Source organism: Peromyscus leucopus, chromosome 8b (assembly GCF_004664715.2).
Source record: "Peromyscus leucopus breed LL Stock chromosome 8b, UCI_PerLeu_2.1, whole genome shotgun sequence".
In the NCBI taxonomy this organism is placed as follows: Eukaryota; Metazoa; Chordata; class Mammalia; order Rodentia; family Cricetidae; genus Peromyscus; species Peromyscus leucopus.
The window spans coordinates 98,606,392-98,630,453 of record NC_051086.1 but is presented as its reverse complement, the minus strand read 5'-3'; the positions used below and the strand labels follow the sequence as shown (position 1 = coordinate 98,630,453).

The window sequence follows — 24,062 nt, the reverse complement described above, 5'->3', positions numbered from 1 at the left end:
AATAGAAATGTTGTTTTACCTCTTAATTGCTTTTTCATTTTCTCAAGATCACTTTAAGTTAACACTGCCTTCTGGGTGACACATGCTAGTAGCCGTATTTCACTTGTGTACTCTCATTTCAGACCTAGAGTTGCTTTAATAGAAAACAACTGCTGCTTAGTTTACTGGGTATTCAGAGAAAATTGCTTTTTTTAGGAGCTCGGGAAACAGACTACCCTGCAGGAGAAGAACTTTCTGAATCCGGCCAGGTAGACAAAGCATCTTTGTGTGGAAGCATGACAAGCAACAGCTCTGCAGAGATGGACAGCTTGCTGGGAGGCATCACAGTAGTTGGGTGCTCCACAGAAGGAGTGACAGGAACTGCTACTTCCCCCAGTACCAACGGTGCTTCTCCAGTGATAGAAAAGCCACCAGGTACACCTGTGGAGAGTCTGACCAATCCTGAGAGTGCCACATATAGACTTGCTGACCTTAAAGTAGACAGGGTAAAAGAGCCGGAAGGAAGATGCTGTAGTGACTGTGTGAGAGAAGTAGTTCTCCATGTCACTGCAGTGCCAGGGAGGGAGGGGTCAGTGGATGGAGTTCCAGACAGGGGCTTATGTGGTGGAAGTACTGGAGTAGAAAAACTCATTCAGCATAGAGTGTTTATGTTTTTATAGAAATGGAAGCCGAAAATAGTGAGGTTGATGAAAATGTCCCTACAGCAGAAGAAGCAACTGAAGCCACGGAGGGCAATGCGGGGTCAGCTGAAGATGCTGTGGACATCTCTCAGCCTGGTGTGTACACAGAGCATGTGTTTACAGATCCACTGGGAGTTCAGATCCCAGAAGACCTCTCCCCAGTGTTTCAGTCAAGGTATGCATCCTAAATCAGTAATTTGGGAGAGTTGCACAAATACAAAGAATCAAAATAGTGTTAAATAGTCAGAATGCCCACTAATTGTTATTCTTATAGGGAACTGAAAGATGTTTTATTCTCTCCTTTTAGTTTCTCTGGAGATTTTTCCATCCTTTTTTTTTTTTTTTTTTTTCGTGTGCGGGGGGATGAGACAGGGTTTCTCTGTATAGACTTTACTGTGTTGGAACTCACTCTGTAGATCAGGCTGGCCTCAAACTCACAGAGTTCCCCTGCCTCTGCCTCCCGAGTGCTGGAATTAAAGGCATGCGCCACCATCTCCCAACTCAATCCATTTCTTCACTATATTTTCTAACATTTAACAAAAGAAACGAGCCGGGCAGTGGTGGCACACGCCTTTAATCCCAGCACTCAGGAGGCAGAACCAGGAGGATCTCCGTGAGTTCAAGGCCAGCCTTGTCTACAGAGTGAGATCCAGGACAGGCACCAAAACTACACAGAAACCCTGTCTCAAAAAAACAAAAAAAAGAAACAAAAAACCATACCCTTGTCCATACAGTATATTAGTCCAAGTGTTGTTATTGTCTTCATTGTGGTGTTCTGACTTACATCCTATCAACGACTCCAGGTTTTTTTTCTCCATACTTACTCTCACTTCAGTTATCAAAATTAGGCATTGTTTAAATTTGTCACTGTTTGGTTTTTCCCAAAATAAGACTTGAGATGGCCCTTTTGAATTTTGTTCTGATCCAGGTTTTGTTGTTGAGGCTTCTGCCATTTAAGTACATACTTCCATCCCCTTTGTAAACTGGTCCTTTCTACAATTATTTTTCTTGGTATATAGAGCAACCAAGAGTTTATTAGCATTTAGAATGAAGTTGTTTTGAATTTGATAGCCCAGTTTTACATTGTCTACTTACTATGCCCTAACAATGCAAAAGAAGGGGTTTATGATGGAATATAAGCATGTTTTGCTGTAACTTATTTTATAAAATTAATTATACATTAAAAAATGTATAATTAATTACATCTGGAGAAATGGCTGGGGGCTGGAGAGATGGCTCAGTGGTTAAGAGCACTGGCTGCTCTTCCAGAGGTCCTGAGTTCAATTCCCATATGTAATGAGATCTGGTGCCCTCTTCTGGCCCGCAGGAGTACATGCAGGCAGAACACTATACATAATAAATATATCTTTTAAAAAATATATATATCAGCTTCCTTTGGGGTGAGTGGTTTTAAAACAAACTAAAAAAGTCTTGGATATTAACTAATGAGTCTTATTACTATATCTTATTCTTCTTTCTCCACTTTGAACTTCCTGCTTTGTTAGTATTTCTGGTACATTTGTTGAATTCCTTAATGAGTAAGCGTTTAATACTGGCTTTAATGGAATCTCAGTGTTTGTTCACTGTGGTAAGCTTCATTGTAGAACTATTCAATTCCTGACAACTAAAGCTAACGTGTATATTCAGTGTGGGTTTTTTTCTCCTTGTGCCTCATTTTCCCAGTAATGATGCAGATGTGTACAAAGATCAAATATCAGTATTGCCAAATGAGCAAGACCTGGTGAGAGAAGAAGCTCAGAAAATGAGTAGTCTTTTACCAACCATGTGGCTGGGAGCTCAGAATGGCTGGTAAGTACCAGCATCCTAACAGGACGATTATCTTCAGTCTTCTGCTTCTGCACTTGAAACTAAAAAACGAGCCAGACATGGTAGTACAGGCCTGTAATCTCAGGAGGTTGGGGAGGAGGGTTGCAAGTTGAAGGTCAGCGTGGGCCATGGAAACTTCCATGTTAACCTTGACTAAGGAGTGAAGTAAGATCCCTTTATAAAAACAAAAACCCTAAGCAAAAGATAAATGAAATGTAAATATCATAAATATAAATATAAGCAAAAAGTATAGATTCATACAGAAACTTTATACACACATACAAAATTTGAAATTTTTGTTGCAACTTTCATAAACTGGTCTTCCATTAGTTTTAAATGGTAAACTTCTTTTGTCACAGAATGTTCTCTTTATGTAATATCCTTAGAAGGAAAGGTAAACAGGATTTTTAAATCTGGGTCAGACATGGTGGTACATGCCTATAATCATGAGACAGAAGGATTTTAGGATAGCCTGTACTAAAATAAGATCCTATCTCAAAAAAAAAAATTAAATCTGGTATAGAACTAAGAATAAATTGTGGCCGGGCGTGGTGGCGCACGCCTTTAATCCCAGCACTCGGGAGGCAGAGCCAGGTGGATCTCTGTGAGTTCGAGGCCAGCCTGGGCTACCAAGTGAGCTCCAGGAAAGGCGCAAAGCTACACAGAGAAACCCTGTCTCGAAAAAAAACCAAAAAAAAATAAAAAAAAATAAAAATAAAAAAGAATAAATTGTGCTGGGCACTGGTGGTGCACACCTTTAATCCCAGCACTAGGGAGGCAGAGGCAGGTGGGTCTCTGAGTTCTAGGCCAGCCTGGTCTACAAAGCGAGTTCCTAGACAGCCAGGCCTACACAGAGAAACCCTAGAGAGAGAGAGAGAGAGGGAGGGAGAGAGAGAGAGAGAGAGAGAGAGAGAGAGAGAGAGAGAGAGAGAGAGAGAGAAGAAATAAAAAATGAGGCTTCAGAGATAGCTCATTGGTTAAGAGTGCTCGCTGCTCTTGTAGAAGGTCCAGTTCAGTTCCCAGCACTCACATGACAACTCACAACTAGGTCCTAGTCCTCCACAGTTACCAAGTACACACATAGTATACAGACATACGTGCAGGCAAAATACACACAAAATTTTAAAAATCTTTTTACAAAAGGAATAAATCACAGTTTGAACCTCAGAAGATGATAATCTATATTACATGGTTTATTCACTTTTTCCCCCCTCTTTGACACAGGATTTTTCTATGTAGCCTGGCTGTCCTGGAACTTGTTCTATAAGACCATGCAGAAAACCAAAAAAAAAAAAAAAAAAAGCCGAGCGGTGGTGGCGCAGGCCTTTAATCCCAGCACTCGGGAGGCAGAGGCAGAGGCAGGTGGATCTCTGTGAGTTCGAGGCCAACCTGGTCTACAGAGCTGGAAAGGAAAGGCGCAAAAAGCAGGAAAGGCGCAAAGCTACACAGAGAAACCCTGCTTGGCGGGGGGGGGGGGGGGGGGGGGGAGACCATGCAGACCTTGAACTCAGATCTGCCTGCATCTGCCTCATATGTGCTAGGATTAAAAGCGTGGGCCACTATATCTGGCATAACTTATTAATACTGTGGGGCCTCTTATAGAAGAGGATATTTCCAAAGGTTAGGCAGTCACTATGTGTCTTTTCCATAGCAATCTGCAGGCTATATAGAGTCAGCCACTGTCTGATGTGAATCACTCTGTCAGTTAAAAAGTTCAATGTAATAGAGATGTAGGATTATTCTTGAAAAGGGTTTTATGCAGAAATGCTAAGGCATGGGGCAACCCAGAGGTAGCTGGTTAATACTCTAGTATCGATACTAATTCTAGCCTTTGGATTTTCAGACTTCTGTTTGTGTGAATGGCCTGTTTCTCTGTCTTCAGCACTCCTTCTCTCCTCCATTCTTCCCTCCTCTGTCTCACCCTCTCTCTTTCCCTCTCCCCCTCCCCCTCCCTACCCTTTGTTCTTTCTCTTTTCTTACAAAAGTATCAAGCTCTTTTCTTAAAAATTGACTGGTGCTCTGCTTTCCTCTTGGGGGTGACTGTAGTCATTGTTAGATAGAAGCATTGATGATACCCTGTGCCTTAACAGTCTTGACTTTATTCCTGCAGTTTGTATGTCCATTCATCTGTAGCCCAGTGGAGGAAATGTCTCCATTCCATTAAGCTTAAAGACTCAATTCTCAGTATTGTGTAAGTCTTATTTTTTAAATTACTCCTTTTTTGATTTTGGTGTAAAATAGATTTAAGACTATTAAAGTTAGCATGTATCTTATGATAAATCAGTGTACAAGCTTGATTTATTTGCTTGTTGGTTTTAACCATTATCTTAGTTACTTTCCTATTGCTGTGATAAAACACCATGGCCAAGGCAACTTACAGAGGAAGGGTTTATTTGGGCTCATGGTTCCAGAGGGATAGGAGTCCATCGTGACAGGGAGGTATGGCAGTCAGCAGGCTAGAGCAGGATGCTGAGGGCTCACATCTTGGACTGCAAGTAGGAAGCAGAGAGAGCAAACTAGCAATGATGCAAGTCTTTGAAACTCTGAAAGCCGACCTCCAGTGATACACTTTCTCCAACAAGACCACACCTCCCCAAACACCACCACCAACTGGGGACCAAGTATTCAAATACCCATGACAGCTCACTCAAACCACCACAACCATTTTAATGGAACTAGAGAAACTGGATGAGAATGAAATTCTATAGTGGAAAGAAGACTAGAAAACATTTCAAATAAAAGAGAAAACTCTCTGGATTGATTCTTCTTCACTTTAGTAGTTCTGTATTTGTTTCAGACTACTCCTCATAGTTGGGAATACATTGATTGGGTCATTGGTTTGTTAATCCTTTTTCATATGTTGACTGGCAAAGTTCCAACAGTTTGTTCCTAACTCTACAGGACTTGACTCTGTTAGTTACAGTCAAGATGTGTGTCTGGTCTGTAGAGTTATGTTGAAGTGTAATGAGAGGAGGAGCCTTGGGCTAGAAAGCAAAACACCCAAGATAATCACACATGCTGTGCATTAGTTTCTGTGACATGTTTCCATAACAGGATACTCACAGTGAAGACAGGAGGACAGGAGCATGCTCAAATGTTATGTCAGTCCATCACAAACTGGCCCTTTAAGAGCCTCTGCACCAGCTCAGTAACACATGGTCCATTCTGTGCTCCTAAGTGGAGGTTCTGAGATTCTTTTTCCTGTTTGCAGACATGTGAAAGGAATTGTGCTAGTGGCCCTGGCTGATGGCACCCTTGCAATCTTCCACAGAGGAGTTGGTGAGTTTTTATAATGTACACCACCGTGTTGGTTTGCAGAGCATTTTCAAGTAGATTGGCTTACTGTATTTGAAATAAATGATACCTAAAAAGAGAAAGAAGTTTTAAATGGAATATTGGTGATATATATCAGTAAATATATGCATACCTTTGTGGAGGTATACACTGGGTATTCTTGATGGACTGTAGCGCCCGCGCTATCACCCATTCACCATGTCCGAGCGAGGGGCTGATGATTAAAAACAGAGACAAGACAGCGGGTCATTCATCTCATTAGAATGTCCTTTATTAAAGGAGGGAGTAGGCCTTAAATACAGGCTTATAGTACAGTGGGAGAAACCTGGAGGGCAGAAGTTCGCTACAGATGTTTTACATTCTTGCATCCTAGCTGTTAACACCAAATATGCAGGATACACAAACAAGGAACCTCCAGAAGGAAACCAGCAGGGAATTAGCATAGAAAGGACATCTGATCAAGGTCAACAAGCAAGGCAACAGCCACCCAAGGAACGGGGGTCAGGGCCCAACAATGGACAAGTGTGTTTATCACAATGAGTAAAGAGTTTAGCATTGTCATGTGCCCATATTATATATATATATATATATTATACATATATATGTGTGTGATAATATATATACATATATATTATCTTTGTGTGTAAGTTTATGATGTGTGTACAAAGGTGTTCCTGTATGTGAATACGGGCATGTATGTGCCATGGTGTGTGTGTGTGTGTGTGTGTGTGTGTGTGTGTGTGTGTGTGTGTGTGTGTCACAGAACAACCTTGTGTTAGTTGTTATCTCCTTACCTTGCTTTAGATAGGGTCTCTTGTTATTTACTGATGTGTATGCCAGGCTAGCTGTTCTTCAAGTTCTAGAAATTCTCCTGTTTCCAATTCCTAGGAAAGAGGTACATGCTACTGTCCCCTGTTTTAACATAGATTCTGAGGGTCTGAGCTCAGCTCCTCACACTTACCCAACAAGCACTTTATCTACTGAGCCATCTCCCTGCTCTCTTGTCCCTTATGTAGTGTAACACAGCAAGTTTTTTCATATACTGCTTAATTAGAGAACATTTGGCAAGGATAATTTTCTTTCATCCCTTTTTGTTTGATTTTTAAAGATATGTAGCCCTGGCTATTTTGGGACTTGCCATATAGGTGAACAGTGGTGTGATTAACTATAATCTACTTCTTGTTTTAAAGATGGACAATGGGACCTGTCAAACTATCACCTTTTAGACCTTGGACGTCCTCACCATTCCATACGATGCATGACTGTGGTCCATGACAAAGTCTGGTGTGGCTATAGAAACAAAATCTATGTGGTTCAGCCAAAGGCTATGAAGATAGAGGCAAGTTAAGCTACATTCTATGTACATACTGAGTTGGTATTCCCAAAGACTGCTTTCCAGGTCATTGTTTAAAGGCCACTTCACTACAGTTTTGGATGTCTTAGTTTTGTCTATGACTTTATCTCTCTTGTCATTTTGGACTATGAGGGTAGGCAATGATGGGATTTGTTTGTTTGCTTTTCTGGTTGTTGTTGGTTTTATTTTGTTTTGTTTTTAAGGACAGAGGATTCACACATAAAGGTTTGTGTGTGTCTATATATGTATCCACATATGTGTATGTACTTTATTTGAATATGTGGTTTTTGTTGTTTGATTTTTTGAGAGTATTTCTCTACATGTCCCTGGCTGTCCTGGAAATCATTATGTAAACCAGGCTGGCCTCAAACTCAGAGATTCACCTGCCTCTGCCTCCAGAGTTCTAGGATTAAAGATGTACAATACCATGCCAGCCTGAATATGTAGTTCTTGGTAAGTCTACTCATATGAGGATTGGTTGAGAGGATTCCTAAGTTCCTTTTGCCTTTACCCAATTTACACTCAGCATCATTTGCATATGTATCACAAACTGAGAAATAACATTACAGTGAAATTTTTTATTAAAAAAAATCTTTAAAAGTTGGGGATTTAGCTCAGTGGTAGAGCGCAAGGCCCTGGGTTCGGTCCTCAGCTCCAAAAAAAAAAAAAAAAAAAGACAAAAAGCAACAACAACAAAAATCTTTAATTTGGGTCATAATGTATCCATTCTGATTATTTAAAAATTACAGTAGGAAAGTTTTAAGATGAAATTTCTATTTCTTCCTGCCCCGTGTCTCATTTTCTTCCTTAGAAATCTCACAGTTAAAGCTAGACATGATAACACACCCCTGTAATCCTAGCACTTGGATTACCACAAATCTGAGACTAACCTAGGCTACGTATAGCAAGACCTTGTCTCAATAGCCACCCCCTCTGTTAACCATTTGGTATTTATTTTTCATGACTGTTCTTATACAACAGTGTGGGTTCCTTTAAGTTTAGTTACCAATAGGATCTTCTCATTGCAACACCAAATCCTGAAATCATCATTTCTGAACACTGATATATAGTCTGGATGGCCAGCATTGTTTAAATAAGGGAGTCTCCTATACAGTGCTGGAGCTCAGCACCACTTGGTTCTGTTGTCATCTCACTGTTGAGACAGAATTTCACTTCTGGCCTTGATCTTACAGCAGCTCTTCTGTCTCACACTTCCAAGTGCTGGGATTACAGGTGTTAGCCACCAAACCCAACTGCCATTTGGCCTTTTGTTCGTGTGTGTGTGTGTGTGTGTGTGTGTGTGTGTGTGTGTGTGTGTTTGTGTTGCATTCTATGGTGGAAGAACTTATGGGAAGAACAGTCATGGAAGATAAGCAAATTTGGGCCCTTTAATAAACAGTCTTTGGATTGTTGGGCAATCATCTTTAAATGACTTCCTGTGTGACAAAAGTAATTTCATTAGCGGGGCAGTGATGGCGCACACCTTTAATCCCAGCACTCAGGAGGCAGAGGCAGGTGGGTCTCTGAGTTTGAGGCCAGCCTGGACTGTTTCACAGAGAAACCCTGTCTCAAAAAACAACAAAACAGTAATTTTCTTATTAAACATCTCTTCTAGAAATCATTTGACGCACACCCCAGGAAGGAGAGCCAAGTACGGCAGCTTGCATGGGTGGGGGATGGTGTGTGGGTCTCCATCCGTTTGGATTCCACACTCCGTCTCTATCATGCACACACATACCAACATCTCCAGGATGTGGACATTGAACCTTATGTAAGCAAAATGTTAGGTAAGCTCCCATAGTGTTTTCTTTTTGAAAATCAGTGAGAATGCTTGATTTTTGTTTTATGCAGTGTTGTGGTGCTAACTCACAGTCTTGTGTATACTGAGCAGATGCGCTACCACTAAACTACACCTCCATCCTCTTCTAATGCTCTGAGAAAAATCACTGAATAAGTTCCCACATGAATAGTTAGCTTTCATCACTGGAAGTATCAGACAGATGCTCCAATGTATAATATGGTTCTTGACTAGAATTCTTTTGTTTTCTCTCCTCCTTATTCTTTACATCTTTTGATGACCTGGAACTCTGTCAAGTTTGAAACTACCTTAGGTCAGTTACTTTATCTTGATCACTATCATCTTAGGCCAGGTCACTGTCCTTTTCCCCTTTGATAACCTGTGTTTCCTAACTTGTCTCCCTGTTCAATGCTACTCTGTCCTCTACATAGTAAACAATGCAAAAATCCATGATGATGCACTTTTGCTCTAGCCTCTAGGCCGAGTAACATTTGGATCATCACCACGAGACTTTACGTGGTCTAGACTAGTCTCCCTGCTCACATTCTTCTACCCACATTGACACGTTCCTTCCCATGTACTGTGTGTCCTCAGCCTAGCAAGTTCTTCATGGTTTTTGTTTACTTACTCTTAGGTTCTCGTGTCATATTGAAGAGAGATCTTTATTTAGGTTCTGTTTTTAAAAAAACAAAAAGAAGAGGGAGGTAGGGTCTGTAACTCCAGTTCTGGTGGATCTGACACCCTCTTCTGGCCTCAGCAGGTACCAGGCATGTGAGTGGTGTACATGTATACATGCAAGAAAATAAATCTTTAAAAAATATTTTTAAAAACCATTTTTTAAAAGATTCCTAGCATAGAATAAATGGGAGTTAAGATTGCTTCCTACATTGTTTGTATGATCAGGAAGGACCTCAGTTCTTTGAGTGACTGATGTTTGTCTCAAATGTTTTACTTATTTAACCATTATACTTCTCAAATCTCTGAAAATGAAATCAATTACAAAAATTCTCTTAAAATATAAAAACGTGTTTATTCTTCCTAAGTTTTATATGATATCGTAATACTTCTAAACTGATTAGAGCCTAAGGATATAAATAAGAGAAAAGGTATGTTTTGTTAGCAAAGATTGATTTTTATGCATGCAAAGAAATTTAAAGCAAATTAGGAACCTTTTCAGGTTGTGAGGTGACATGTGATTTCCCAGGCTAGCAAACTCCAGCTGCTGGTTTGTTGTTGCTTCCCTCTGTCTAACCTTGGGTCTGACTTGGGTCTGTAGCTCCCGTCATTGAATTTTGAGCTGTATTTTCTGTTACTTCTGTTATTTCCTTTGTACTTTCTTTCTGGTTGATAAAGAAATGTCAACCATGTGTAGAATATCTTTTTCCTTTAGCCTTGACTTGTCAAATAATAAAGCCAAATAAGAATTTGCTTTGAGCTGAGCATGGTGGCCCCCACACACAATCCAAGCACTCACCTATAATCGCAGCACTTGTGAGGTGGAGGCAGAAGGATCACAAGTTCAGGGTTATTCTTGGCTACATAGTTCAGAGCATCCTAGGCACATGAGACCTGTCATACACACACACACACACACACACACACACACACACACACACACACACGTTTGCTTTAATATATCTTTCCAGAAAACTTTTTGCTTTTTTTTTTTTTTTTTAAGATTTATTTATTGCATATACAGTATTCTGCCTGCATGTTTGCCTGTGTGCCAGAAGAGGGCACCAGATCTCATTACAGATGGTTGTGAACCATGTGGGTGCTGGGAATTGAACTCAGGACCTATGGAAAGAGCAGTCAGTGCTCTTAACCTCTGAGCCATCTCTCCAGCCTTCCTTTCTTGTTTTTAAGTCAGAGACTCCTGGACATTTGGAATCTGAAATGCTCTAGTTTCTCAATAAACTGTTCTTCTTTTCCCTCCCCTACAGGTACTGGAAAACTGGGCTTCTCTTTTGTGAGGATAACAGCTCTTATGGTGTCTTGCAATCGCTTGTGGGTGGGGACAGGAAACGGTGTCATTATCTCCATCCCACTGACAGAAAGTAAGTATATTTTAAAATAACTGTCACAAGTCAAAGAATTGCAAGAAATAGTGGTGCCTGGAATTCAGGAATTGTGTAGATTTTGGCAAATCTGTGACAATACAGAAATCAGTTTATAAACTACAGAATCAGCTGGTAAGAATCTTGATCAGTGTCCATATTTCAGTGGTCTCACTCTGGAAGCTCTTTTTCTCAATTCAGGAGTCACAGCCCTATTTCATCTTTGAAATAAAATGTCATTTCTCTTCAGCTTTATTATACCAGTATTCAGAAGCACTACATTTCATTCATCATAGTTTAGCTCACTCTGGCTAATAGTTACAGCTATCCCTTTTGTTGTATTTGAGATTTATTTAAAAAAAAAAAAAAAAAAAAACTTGTGGGAGAAGTCTCAGGAGATCTCTGAGCCTTTTCTCATACTGAGGACAGGCTGTCTGTTTGGAAGGAATGTACTTTGTATGTTCTTCATGATATTCCATTGCACTGGTCATCCATTAAGTGGTTTTGTGTTGCCAAATGCACAGACAAGGAATAGTTTGGGGGAAGCAAACGCCTTCAGTCCATCAAATAAGTTAGTAAATTCCCTTGTTGAGCAGAAGGGAAGAAAGAATACCAGAAGGTGGATTTGGAGCCCTTGAAGAATCTATGTTCTCAACCTCTTCATGTTTTTGTGCAGTTACCTACAGCTCTACATGTTCAGACCACTTCTTAAAACCTAAGACAAGATGTTTGGATTACCTTCTCTCCTTAAAAGAGAGTTGCATTTTAGCCTAATTATTTAAAGGTGGTTTCTTTTGGGTAGACTGAGAGAGAATTTTAGTATGTATTCCACGTCAATTTTCCATTTCACTGGAATGGCTTCATAAAATAATAGATCATCGTTTTTGAGCAGAGACATTTGTAGAGGCCTTGGGAGGACATTACATTATTTGGTGCTCTGCCAGTTGTCATAATTTGGGAGGGCCACATAGAGGAGGCTGAGTGGCCGCTCACAGTAACCTTCTCCTTCCTGTCGTGCACCTCCCCATGTCCCCTTTCCTCCTTTCTCACTTTAGCTGTAATCCTCCACCAGGGACGTTTACTGGGGCTGAGGGGTAAGTGCAGATCCGGAACCCAACTCTTCTGTGGCCTCTTGGAGCCACTGTGAGGCTGTCTCCTCTCTCGAGCACCCTCTTGAATGTCGTTCAGTGTCCCCACTCGCAGTCACTGCATTGCCGCAGGCGTTCTGTTCTCTTCTGTTTTTACTTTAAACGTTTGTTACGTAGCCACCAACTGCTCAGCAGCTTAGTCTATCGATCATCTTTTGTTGCAGCTAAACTTTCTTTCAGACTTGGTTTTCCTTCCAATAAAAACATGAAACATCTCTTAAAACTGTCATTAATCTACATTATTTACTCTTGTTACCAATCATGTTTCTTTCATTCACTTACCCATGGAAGCAGGGGTATTTTGTAAGTCTGGCCATTCTATAAGAATTCAGCAAACTTGTCAGCCTGGCATAAATGCAAGCTTCCTTATGGTGATGCTTGGGTTCTTTTAAGCAAAACTTTCCCACCTCTTACCATGGGGAAAAATCAGAAGATGAACTATAAAGATCTTATTTAAGAGCCGGGCAGGGGTTGGGGATTTAGCTCAGTGGTAGAGCGCTTGCCTAGCAAGCACAAGGCCCTGGGTTCAGTCCTCAGCTCTGAAAAAAAAGGGCGGGGGAGGCAGGCAGTGGTGGCGCACGCCTTTAATCCCAGCACTCAGGAGGCAGAGCCAGGTGGATCTCTGTGAGTTTGAGGCCAGCCCAGCCTTGTCTACAGAGCGAGATCCAGGACAGGCACCAAAACTACACAAAGAAACCCTGTCTCGAAAAACCAAAAAATATCTTATTTAAGAACATTCCTATGTACTTTAGTCTATAATGCTTAGTTTCCTTTAATAAGGACTAGAAAGCAAAACTAAACAGATTTAACTACAATTCAATTCTGCTTTGTTTACTATGAGGGTTTCCCTCATATTAATAACAGCTTAGTTATTGCTAGACTGGCAAAATCCCCTCTTCCATTACTGAGGTACTTAAAAATAACTAGCATGCTGTATCTCTTCCCAGCTTTGCCTTGAGCTGGCGTTGCTGCACTTACGTATCTCAACTGGCTGTAGCTCTTAGATAATATCCTAAGGATTAACCAGTAACCTCTTGGCATCAGTACTGTTTTCTAGAGGAAAATGCTTGGTATTTGGTTTTTTTGTTACAGCAAATAAAACCTCAGGGGCTCCAGGTAATCGTCCTGGGAGTGTAATCCGTGTATATGGTGATGAAAACAGTGATAAAGTGACTCCAGGGACATTTATACCCTACTGTTCAATGGCACATGCACAGCTTTGCTTCCACGGGCACCGAGATGCTGTGAAATTCTTTGTGGCAGTCCCAGGTGAGTTAGATGATTCTGTTGAAGGATCCACGTGACTGCGTCTGTCTTCCTGGTGTTTCACCACCCTTCCAAACACTAAATTACTAGGATTATCAGTACAGTACATAAGGAAGTTCTATAATGGAGATGTGATAGAGTGGAGTTATTTTGCAATCTCTTCCCCTAGTCCCTAAAGCAGATATTTTGTGAGTATTGCTTACTTTTGAAAATCAATGGTAATATTTTGTGACAGTGTATTAGTCAAAGTCATCCTTGGCTACATAGTAAGTTTGAGGCCAGCCTGAAACACCACAGTCACCCTATGTAACAGAGACTGGCTTGGAACTCACTATGTAGGCCAGGTTGCCTTTGAGCTCTCAATACTCCTAATGCAGCCTCCTAAGTACAGGAATTACAGATGTGCATCACCGTACCAGGCCCACAGTGGACTCTGTGTGTGTGTGTGTGTGTGATATATATGCACATGGGAATGCATGCCTGTGTGTGAGGGCTGAGGTCAGGGTCAGGTGCCTTCCTTGATTGTTCTCCATCATGTTTTTGAGAGTCCCTCATTAAGTCCAGAACTCACTAATTAACTAGACTAGCTGGTCAGTGAGCTCTAGGGATCACCTGTCTACACACACACACACACACACACACACACACACACACACACACTACCTACACATATGCACCTGCATGCCCAGCACCAGTCAGTATTATACATGCCTACCTTGCCCAGGTTTTTCATGTACGTGCTGGAGACTGGAGATCTAAGCACAAGTCTTCAGTTGTGCATCAGGCACTTAACCTACTGAGCCATCCCGTCCCCCAACATTGAACCTTCTTATTGCATATGTAGAAAACTTTTCTTCTGGAGTATAAATCTAAAAGTGGAATTAGTAATATTGTTACTAATTAGCCAATTAGCTCTAAGGATGAAGTTGTATTAACTTCTTTATAAATGCTTCTCCTTCTATTGCAGTCTCTACTGTAGAAATTGTTTCTAGAAGAGTTGATGGCTTCCAGAGTAAGCTTGAGTAATGCACTAATGAAACCCTACAGAGATCCATCATACTACCTACCCCATGACCACCCAGCACCCCACCCATTTTCAATTAATTTTTTTTTTTCTGGAGCTGAGGACCAAACCCAGGGCCTTGCCTAGCAAGCGCTCTACCACTGAGCTAAATCCCCAACCCCTCAATTAAAAATTTAAATTTATAGTATATCACATCATATGACTTAGTCCTGAGTCCTGCTAGTTCCTAGAGGCATGTGATCTAGATTTGTCCGAAGGACAGCAGATTCTGAAAAGGAAAAAAGTATCTCACAGTCAAAGCTTTCTTTATCCTTCTCTCTCACACACATGCACACACCGCCCACAATTCTGGGGATCGGACATGCTAGGCAAGCACTCTGCTTCTGAGCTCCACAGTCAAAGCTCTTTAAGAGGAATGTCTTGGAGACTGTTCAGTTGTTCATAGTGTGAAGAATGTGTAAAGGTTTCTCTCTCTTCTGCCATGTCACACTGAAAGATTCTGCCTTAGAATTTGAACTTTAGAACAAATGGCACAATTAGCAGCAATTTTATTTGCATACTCTAAGTTAAAAATAAGACATCATTTTCTTAACTATGAAAGATTTAAAATATTATGAATATTATATTACTTGTCTGTTGCTGTAATAGAATTACCACGACCAAAACAACTTACAGAAAGAGTTCTGGAGGGTTGGGGACCGTAACAGTAGGGACAGTGTAACAGCAGAAAGCTGAGAAATCACAACTTCTCTCTCTCCCCCCTCTCTCTTGAGATGGGGTTTCTCTGTGTAGTCCTAGCTGTCCTGCAGCTCTGTAGAACAGGCTGCCTTGAACTCACAGATCTTCCTATCTGCCTCATGGGTATTAGGAGTAAAGGCATGAGTCACCATGCTGCAGCCCTGAGGCAGAGAGCAAACTAAAAGTAGAGCCACGCTATGAACTCTCCTGCCCCTAGTGATGTACTTTCTCTAACAAGGCTATCCCACCTTCCCAAACAGTGCCACTAATTGGAACCATGTGTTCAAATACCTGAGCCTATAAGCAACATTTCTCATTCAAACCACCACAAATATGCCAATTCCTAGGCTTAAATGAAGATTTTTCTCTCTTAAATACAAATGTTTACCTTTAGGAGGGAAACTTTCTATTGCCCCTCAGATCAGAAAGTTGAACACTAGAGTTTGGAGCAGGTCACTAACATCCACCTTGCTGTTCGTGTGTCTCACACTGGACTTTGAAGATCATCTATTCCTGGTTACTAGGAAATTGCTTTACTCAAGATTTTTAAGTTAGGCTCTTAAACACTTCATGTAATGGTTTTCTGGCAATGTAAAGCCTCAGTGTTCCTAATATCTTGGTACTGTGTACTAAGGAGAAAGAGACAGAAAGAGAAGTAAAGAAATATTTACCTTTTCATTTATTTAACTTCTTTGAGGCTGGGTTTCACTGCATCCTTGGAAAGCCTCAAACTACATTGAGCAGGCTGCCTCTGCTTCCTAAGTCCTTAGATTAAAGGCAATCAGGACATTATACAGCTTAACTTTATTGAATCAAGATTTCTTTAGCCTACACTGGCCTTGAACTCATGACTATCCTGCCACACCCTTCCTAGTGCTGCAGTGACAGGATGAGTCAACCATGTCATTTATTTAACTTTGAAAAGGTAAAGGAAAAAAGTAACATCCCCTACCAGCATGTGTGATAAGTAATATTCACTCTTCTGTTTTTGTATAAAATAGGTCAGGTCGTTAGCCCACAAAGTGGCAGTAGCGGAGCAGATCTAACAGCCGACAAAGCAGGGTCATCTGCACAGGAACCCAGTAGCCAGACGCCCTTGAAGTCTATGCTTGTCATCAGTGGGGGAGAAGGCTACATTGACTTCAGGATGGGTAAGTCTTGAGTTCTGGGGACATCAGTTTCCACTGTGCTCTGTGAGTTGGGCTTTCACCCACAGTGAATAAGAAATCACTCTGATAATGACTTCTAAGTTCTCTTTGAATATTTTACTTGAAGAAGGATTTTGCATGTTTTTCTGTCTATACATATGTGTGTGTGTTTCTTTCATACCAAAAGTATTCATTTGAAAGAGCATTTAAATTACAAATGGTTATATATTAAGGTTTATGTGAAGAGCTAAAGAATTGTAATCATAAGGCCTTTAGCAAACTATCCACTCTTCCAGGACATGTTTTCTCACCTACAAAATGAAGAAATAAAAATACTTCATAAAACATTGTTTATGTCCAAATTATTTTATCTGTTCACTTTCTCACCTTGTGCCTATCAACCTTAAACTTAAGATGTGGAAACAAATTAGTCACTAGTCCCCTTTTAATAGTTTTGTTTTGGTCTTTTGAGACAAGGACTCTTTATTATGCTGTCCTAGAACTCGCTCATGTAGACCAGGCTGGCCTCAAACTCACAGAATCCACCTGCCTCTGCCTCCCAAACACTTTAGGATTAAAGTCGTGCGCCACCCCGGCCGCTTCATTCTGATAGAATTCTGTTTTATAGAACAATACAGAGCTAAGGTTGTTAACAAGTTACAAATGTTGTAAATGCTCTGGTGAAGAGGTGTTGGTTCTTCCCATGGTGGGAAGATAAGGTAGAGAAGAAACAATGCCTGAAGTAAGTCTGTAACAGATAGTGGGAACCTGAAGGATTGCACTAGGACAGGAAATGGTGAGGGTGAGGATTAGGGGGCCTGGCTTTTAAAAAAAATGGCTTAACTGAGGTAATTTTGTTTCATTTGCTTGTTGTGCAGGGTTGGTTTGTTTTTTCAGTGTTGGGTGTTGAAACCAGGACTTTGTACATGTTAGACAAATGCTTTCACACTGAGCATGTCATATCCCCAGCTTACTAAAGAGTTAGAAAAGTGAGACCATCTTAGCTGAAGAAAATTTTTTAGAAATATGAGAGCAGAGTACAATTTTCTCTAGAAAGGAAGATGAGATGAGTTATGGAAGACTTTCATACTGTATATACTTGTGGGTGTTTAGACAGAAAAAAGGAAAAAGGAAAATATTTTCCTAAATATCTTAGGGTTTCTATTGCTGTGAAGAGGCACCATGACCATGGCAACTCTTATAAAGGAAAGCACTTAATTGGGGCTGTCTTAGAGTTTAGTTTAGTCCATTGTTATCATGGCAGAGAGCATGATGGCACATGGGCAAGTGTGGTACTGCTGGACAAGGAGCCGAGGGGCAGAGAAAATAAGCCACTGGGTCTGCTTGAGCATCTGAAACCTCAGAGCCCATCCCCTGTGACAGATTTCCTCCAACAAGGCCACACCTCTAATATTACTCCCTATGAATCTGGGGGGGGCTGTTTTCATCAGACCACCACACCAACTAAAGTTTGTGCTTGTCTTTCCAGCAAAGGAGAATTGCAGGACCTGAAATGGAGGATTGATGTGGTTAGATTTGGGTAGAAGGTATTTAGATTTAAGACAAGAGATACAGAAATGAGTTAGAAAAAGTGGACATCTGAGTCAGCTGATAATAGCAGAGGCAGAAGCAGCGTAATGTGGAATCGTTAGGTAGTGGGTGTGAGGAGTGAGTCCTGTGTTCACTCAGAGCATTATCTAAATGGAAGCAGCCCAAAGACAGGGAGGAAAAGAGTGCTGTACAAATAGATGTTTGTTCACTACGAAGAAACACACTAGTCTAGTAAAAGTCCTAGTAATTTAATGATTTCTTAAACATAAGCTATTAAATGTTTGTAGAGAATGCAATAAAGATGTCTATCAGAGTAGAAAATGTAGTGTCTTGTCAGTGACAGTGTGCCACATGTGGTCAATTTAAACCAGAACATGTAATGCCAAAGATTCTTGGTGCACTGTGGGGTGTATCAGTGTCAAGTTTAGAGATTGGTGCCAGCAAGAACACAGAGTTTCAAAGCATTTCGAGTAATTGACTACTGGCACAGAAATGTTTATGGAAAGGAATTGTAGGGACTCTCCTTAGCTAGGGTGATTTTTGTAGCTTTTTCTTAGAGTGTAGTGTGGCAGTTGAAATCATACTAAAGAATATTCTAGTCAAATCTCTGCAGTTTTCCACCTCCACTAAATGCTTTCCATAGCAGAATCTGAAAATAGCATAAAAATTGCTTAACCAGGTTTGGCAATAGCTCTAGTAATCCAGCCTGGAAAATGCACTTGTATTTTAATAATGAATATGTTGATTTGAAAAGTGAAATATGGTAGCACACCCCTTTAATATCGGCACCCTGGGGGGCAGAGACAGGTAGAGCCTGGGCTGCATAGTGAGTTCTAGGAGATTAGGGGTACAAAGTGAATCACGGTCTCAAAAAGCCAAAACAATAACAACAGAAACACCTTGAATTTATTTAATCTTGTGCTGTTCTTACTCATTTTTTGTAATGTTTTAACAGTAAGGAATGTATCGAAGCAGTAAGGGCTTCAGTATAGGGACCCTGGGGACAAAACATTGAGTCTTCCGAACAGCTCAGGAGGCAAGAGCCCAGAGGCCTTGGCCTGAGCCACTGTCTTCACCCTTGTAGCCTGCCCCTGCTGCTGCTGTTTTGTGTTCTGAAATGAGGCTTCCGTGTGTAGACATGCTGGCTTGCAATTGACTGGCTAGACCAGGCTGCCTAGAATTCACTGAAGCTTTGCCCACCTTTGCCTCCAGAATGCCAGGATTAAAGGCATACTCCACAACACCTGACTCGTTGTAAATTTTTTAAATTTAAGAGCCAAACTTGGGACTAGAGAAATGGCTCAGTGGTTAAGAGCCCTGGCTGCTCTTCCAGAGGACGCTTGTTTATTCCCAACACCCACACGGAGGTTTTCTCCACTCCACAGGATCTGATGCCCTCTTCTGGCCGTTGTGAGCACCACATCACATGGTGCACAGAGATGCAGGCAAAACACCCATACACATAAAATAAAAATAAGTCTTTTTTTTTTTTTTAAAGTCAAACTTGTTTTTTCTTAAACATATGGTTATATTTAGTTGGAGAAACTGACTTTTGACCTGAGTGTGGTCCCTGTATTTTGACATTGCTGTGAAAAAGTCATGGGGGTAGGAGGTAAGGGAAAATGGCTTGCATAGAAAAATGCATATATTCAGTTACTTCTCTTCCTCTGTTTCTAGTCAATGGTGCCATTTTCTTCTGCTAAATTCAAATGGGAGCATTGCAGAATCCCAGTACATGAGTGGAATATCTTTGTTTCTTAGTGTGCACATTTTTAGGATTCTGCTGAAGAAATCATCCCACTAAACAAGTTGTCAGCTAGATTGTACCAGAATAACCTGGCTCTGCACATTAGAGCTGACTGCTGCAAGCTTGTGGGGAGGAGCAGCAGTGCCTGTTGGGTACCTAGTGTCTCAACTGGAGAACCTTACCCCTGGTCACTGAGAATCAGCACAACATCCTGGGCTGTAGTTAGTATGCTCCACATTTATGCTTTCTTAATTTGAAATAAACAGGAGTAGAATGTCCATGTTGGAGAGACACAGAACTGGATATGTTTGCTTTTAACGTCTCCCATTTCTGTTATCATTAATGAACAGACATATTGTGATAACTGTCCAGCATAATATTGTGAACTAGCTTTCATGAGTGAAAGGAAAAGGGAATTTCAGAAATCAGGCAATGGTGTGGGTGAAGATTCAGACTCTGGTACCTTTTTGTCATTATTGCATTTAGTGTGTATTTGTGTGTGTGTGCATGCACATACACTATGGAATACGATAAGGAGATCAGAGGGCAATTTGCATGAATCACTTCTCTCCTTCAGCACGTGGTGGCAAAGGTTTTGACTCACTAAGCCATCTCCCTGGCCCCCCACTCTTCTCTTACTTTTTACTGGTGTGCTGCACTGTGTTCTCTACACTAGATGTCAAACAAGCTTTGTGCGTCCTATTCATAGGCTAATTGTGAGTCCAGTTCACATCATTTTCTAGTTTCTGCATTTAAGCTAACTTCAGTTTCCTTACGACCCATTAGGTGATGAAGGTGGAGAATCTGAACTTCTTGGAGAGGATCTTCCACTGGAACCTTCAGTCACCAAAGCAGAAAGGAGTCACCTGATAGTGTGGCAAGTGATGTGCGGCAATGAATGAGTCCGTAGAGACAGGTGGAGATGAGGAGGCTGCCTCTTCTGCATGATTTCTTTTCCCTTCCCCTTATTTAATGCTCTTTTTGTGAAAGACATTTCACCACATAATACGTGAGCATTTTTTCCCCTGTTACCTTTATATTACAAAATCTGTCCTATGGTAACAATACAGAGGAGCGAGCTAGTTTACTGCACCAGTGTTAATAGGCAATTTCAGTATATCATGAACAAATCAAAGGATGTTTACTTTCTACAAACAGGTAAATTACAGAAAGCAATCCAGATGTGGTTTGCTCTGCCACAGTCTAATGTCACTCACTTAATTGATAAGGTCACTTTTTAGCTGTCACTAATAATGGAACTAATGGAAAAGATTTAATAAATGAAACTGTACATGAAGTACAATAGAGTTTTCCCCAGTGTATTATAGAATTGACACACTAATGGCAGATGGATTATCAGGATTTATCTAAATGTCCCAAGAGGGCTAAAAGCTAACTGTAAATTACATTAACTTTCACTTTCAATTCTGACAAATCTTGTTTATATGGTATATAAAACTTTGTTTTCATCAGATTTGGGGGTTTTTATATTAAAGAAATTAAGGCTACACTATTTAAATAAAATTTCTTGTTCCTATCTCATTAGAACTCTAAAGTTTATGAAGCTTCCTTCTCTGAATATTCTCATTTTTTAGACTAGTTTTACCCATTTTCATACTGACATTTAAGAAATGTATCATTTGAAGTTTAGGAAATATTCTGGGAAGCATAGAGGACACTTCAATACTGGAAGGATAGTCTAAGAGGAAGCTGTGTTTTGTACTCCTTGTCCTAGAGGATGGTGGTAGTTGATTCAGTTTTTTCTATGGAAAAAAAATGCACCTGTCAGCCAGATGTTCCTAGGCTGCTCTTAACCTGTTAAGAAGGGGACACTGTGGTGGCCGTGGATTCGACCTAATTAGCTGAATGCAGAATGATTAGGAAAGTTGGTTTATTTTGTTCTGTGTAAAACTACCAGCCAGCGTTTGCTTGGTATAGAGAATGCTTCAGCATTGGCACCCTTGTCAGCTCAAAGTGCCCCCTTCAAAGGGAAAGGCTGCGAAGCCAGCCAAGTCAGCATCAATCTTTTCATTCACGATGTCCATTTGAAAAAGTGGGTTTAAATCTAATTTTAACTGATAACCTTATGAATTTTCAAAAACCATTATGCTATATGTTTTTTTTTCCTCTCGCAAGCTTCCTAAAAATGGATGATTTACCATTTCTTACTCATGGCTGCAAGCAAAGTTAACAAAATTTTATGTGCTATTTTAAAAAAAAAACCATACAGGAAACAGGTCCTCCAGTCATTAGAAGGACCAGATCACTTCATAGACAGGAAATCAAACACAAGTCTCTAACTGTCTAAAACATTCTTAAGTTCCAGGGGACTTTTCCCCAGACTGTGACACAAAGATATCTGTAAAAAGGTACACCAGTGATTTTTTTGCATATACGTGATTAGGCTAGATCCTAAAACACATGGGGCTTAATGAGCCTAGGAGGCTTTTGTATCAATAAGCACATTGGGCACACTCTAAAATTGTGCTCCCTGTATGTTTTAAAAGAAAAAGACCTGTTTTGATAAATCTGTATAGAGGATAATATTTTGTTTGATCTACATACTCATTTTTCTTCAGCGCTGACCACTTTTCCATAACTTGTTTGCTATATCTTTACTTTAAATATGAGTTGTTTGAGGCAAATACTTTAAAAAAGCATTATCAACATTTATTGGAAATGTTGTATAAATTCATAATGAGACATCATTATGTGTCTGGGAATTTTAATCCCAAGAAGTAAGTGTCCCAGAGTCAGACACCCTCATTGTTGTTCAGAAGCTCTTTACATGTTTGTGTGGTCCAGTGTAGCTCAGGAAACCAGAAGCTAAAGAAGAAACATGCAAGTGTATCGTTACCCTGGTTATAATTGTTTCTTTGAGACTTAATGACGTTGACTTCACTCACAGACTGTAGGTGTGTGATGATTTTAGCTAAAGATCCCAAATCACTGTGGCCCTGTGGACTTATTTCAAGGACCGGAGAGAGCAGATGCACCCGTACAGCTTGTTTTAAGGGCTGTGCTTATATTTATAATTTTGCTTCTCTTCCTCTTTCCCCCCATAACACATATATTCTTGTGATGTTTATTTTGGTCAAGGGGGTGATCTTTGGAAGAAATACCCGGATGTAAGCTGCTCACAAACAGTAAAGGGGTATAAATTGCCATAGCCTCCACAGGGCAAAGGAGGCTTGAATGCCTCTGGGCAGTCTCCCATGTTAAAAAAAAAAAAAACTGAGAGGAAGAAGGCAGAGTACTGAGTTCTTGTTTTTTGTTACATATGGGTTATATATGAGGCTGAACCATATGAAATTACCGATGTGCAGCCATTGCTGGTCTATAAAAAGAGCAGCAGTGTATGTCTCAATTTGACACTAGGAGTGCAGGCTCAAATCTCTAGGAGGCAAAAGGAGACTGCTTTCTGGAAACTCTGTAGTGAGAGTATTTTTCTCTAACTCGTGTAGATCAAAACTGGTAATGTTGTATCTCTTAGAAGAACGTTTCAGCACAGAGGCTGCAGCATGTCACTATTCAGGTGGAATGTGCGTGCAGTGGAAAGGTTAAAATATACTCTCAGCCTGTAGCATTGTTCATCTCATGAGCTTGAGAAGAGACCACTTAACATGCAGCATTTGTAACAAAACAAAATGCCTCATATTAACCTAAAAAGAATGTGTCTTGCAAATGCCATGGAAATGGATATTTATCTCCTAGTAAGTATTATGACTATTACCAAAGGACTCAACCAGATTTAGGGTTCTTCTTAATTGATCATGTTAGGAAAGGGGCTGATGACGTCCCACTTGGACACATGGGAGAGAAGGAAATAAATGTTGAAATCATAAATGCTTTTCTAACAGGGTTGTGCTATTCTGTAACACTAATTGTCTTTTTCTTTCTCTTAAAAATGAAGTTTTATTAATAATTTTGTCTTATATTTCTCAATATTTGAATATATTTTAACTGTTTATGTCCTAAATTCTTTTTGTCTTAGACATCAGAACTTTACTTGCCTAATAAGATTGGGTTCTAGAGTACCCATTTGCTGTCTCTTAGAGGCCGAGGCTTCATTTCTATGAGTAAAAAGCTCATTAGCAATGTAGTTATTTCAGTATTTATTTCTATTATGGAATCCCTGGGGTTCAGAATGTAACTTTGTACATGAAATATATATAAATATGTATATGAAACATGTGTGAGGTCCAGTGTGCTTTGTTTTTATCTTTCTTAGGGCTCTAGACTTCATTTTTACCAGAAAGTCCAATAATACATCCCATAAAATGTCATTTCTGAGAGCCAAGATTGTTCTTTGGCACTGTCTAAAAGTGAGCAGTGGGGACATGTCTGTGGCTCATGGTACAGATGACATGGTCAGGAGGGCATTCAGTTGACAGATAGGAGTGTTGAGTAAAACCTACACTCAGCTTCCT

At 40.3% G+C, this 24,062-nt stretch overlaps 1 protein-coding gene across 15 annotated transcripts in view; it reads left to right on the top strand.

Moving 5' to 3' along the window:
• Spag9 (sperm associated antigen 9) overlaps nt 1–23,824 on the top strand; it is a 133,699-nt gene extending 109,875 nt beyond the window's left edge. For 9 of the 15 annotated variants that reach the window (XM_028868915.2, XM_028868913.2, XM_028868911.2 and 6 more), the window contains 12 exons: nt 196–414; nt 660–855; nt 2,364–2,489; nt 4,618–4,698; nt 5,719–5,786; nt 6,992–7,140; nt 8,771–8,942; nt 10,897–11,010; nt 12,066–12,104; nt 13,251–13,427; nt 16,188–16,337; nt 20,419–23,824. In XM_028868915.2, the coding sequence (XP_028724748.1) occupies nt 196–414; nt 660–855; nt 2,364–2,489; nt 4,618–4,698; nt 5,719–5,786; nt 6,992–7,140; nt 8,771–8,942; nt 10,897–11,010; nt 12,066–12,104; nt 13,251–13,427; nt 16,188–16,337; nt 20,419–20,534 (1,607 nt within the window). In that variant the 3' untranslated portion in view covers nt 20,535–23,824. The remainder of the gene's footprint in view (nt 1–195; nt 415–659; nt 856–2,363; nt 2,490–4,617; nt 4,699–5,718; nt 5,787–6,991; nt 7,141–8,770; nt 8,943–10,896; nt 11,011–12,065; nt 12,105–13,250; nt 13,428–16,187; nt 16,338–20,418) is intronic. The other 6 variants (XM_028868917.2, XM_028868916.2, XM_028868914.2 and 3 more) reach the window with 1 other exon arrangement.
• Nucleotides 23,825–24,062: the final 238 nt, after the last annotated feature.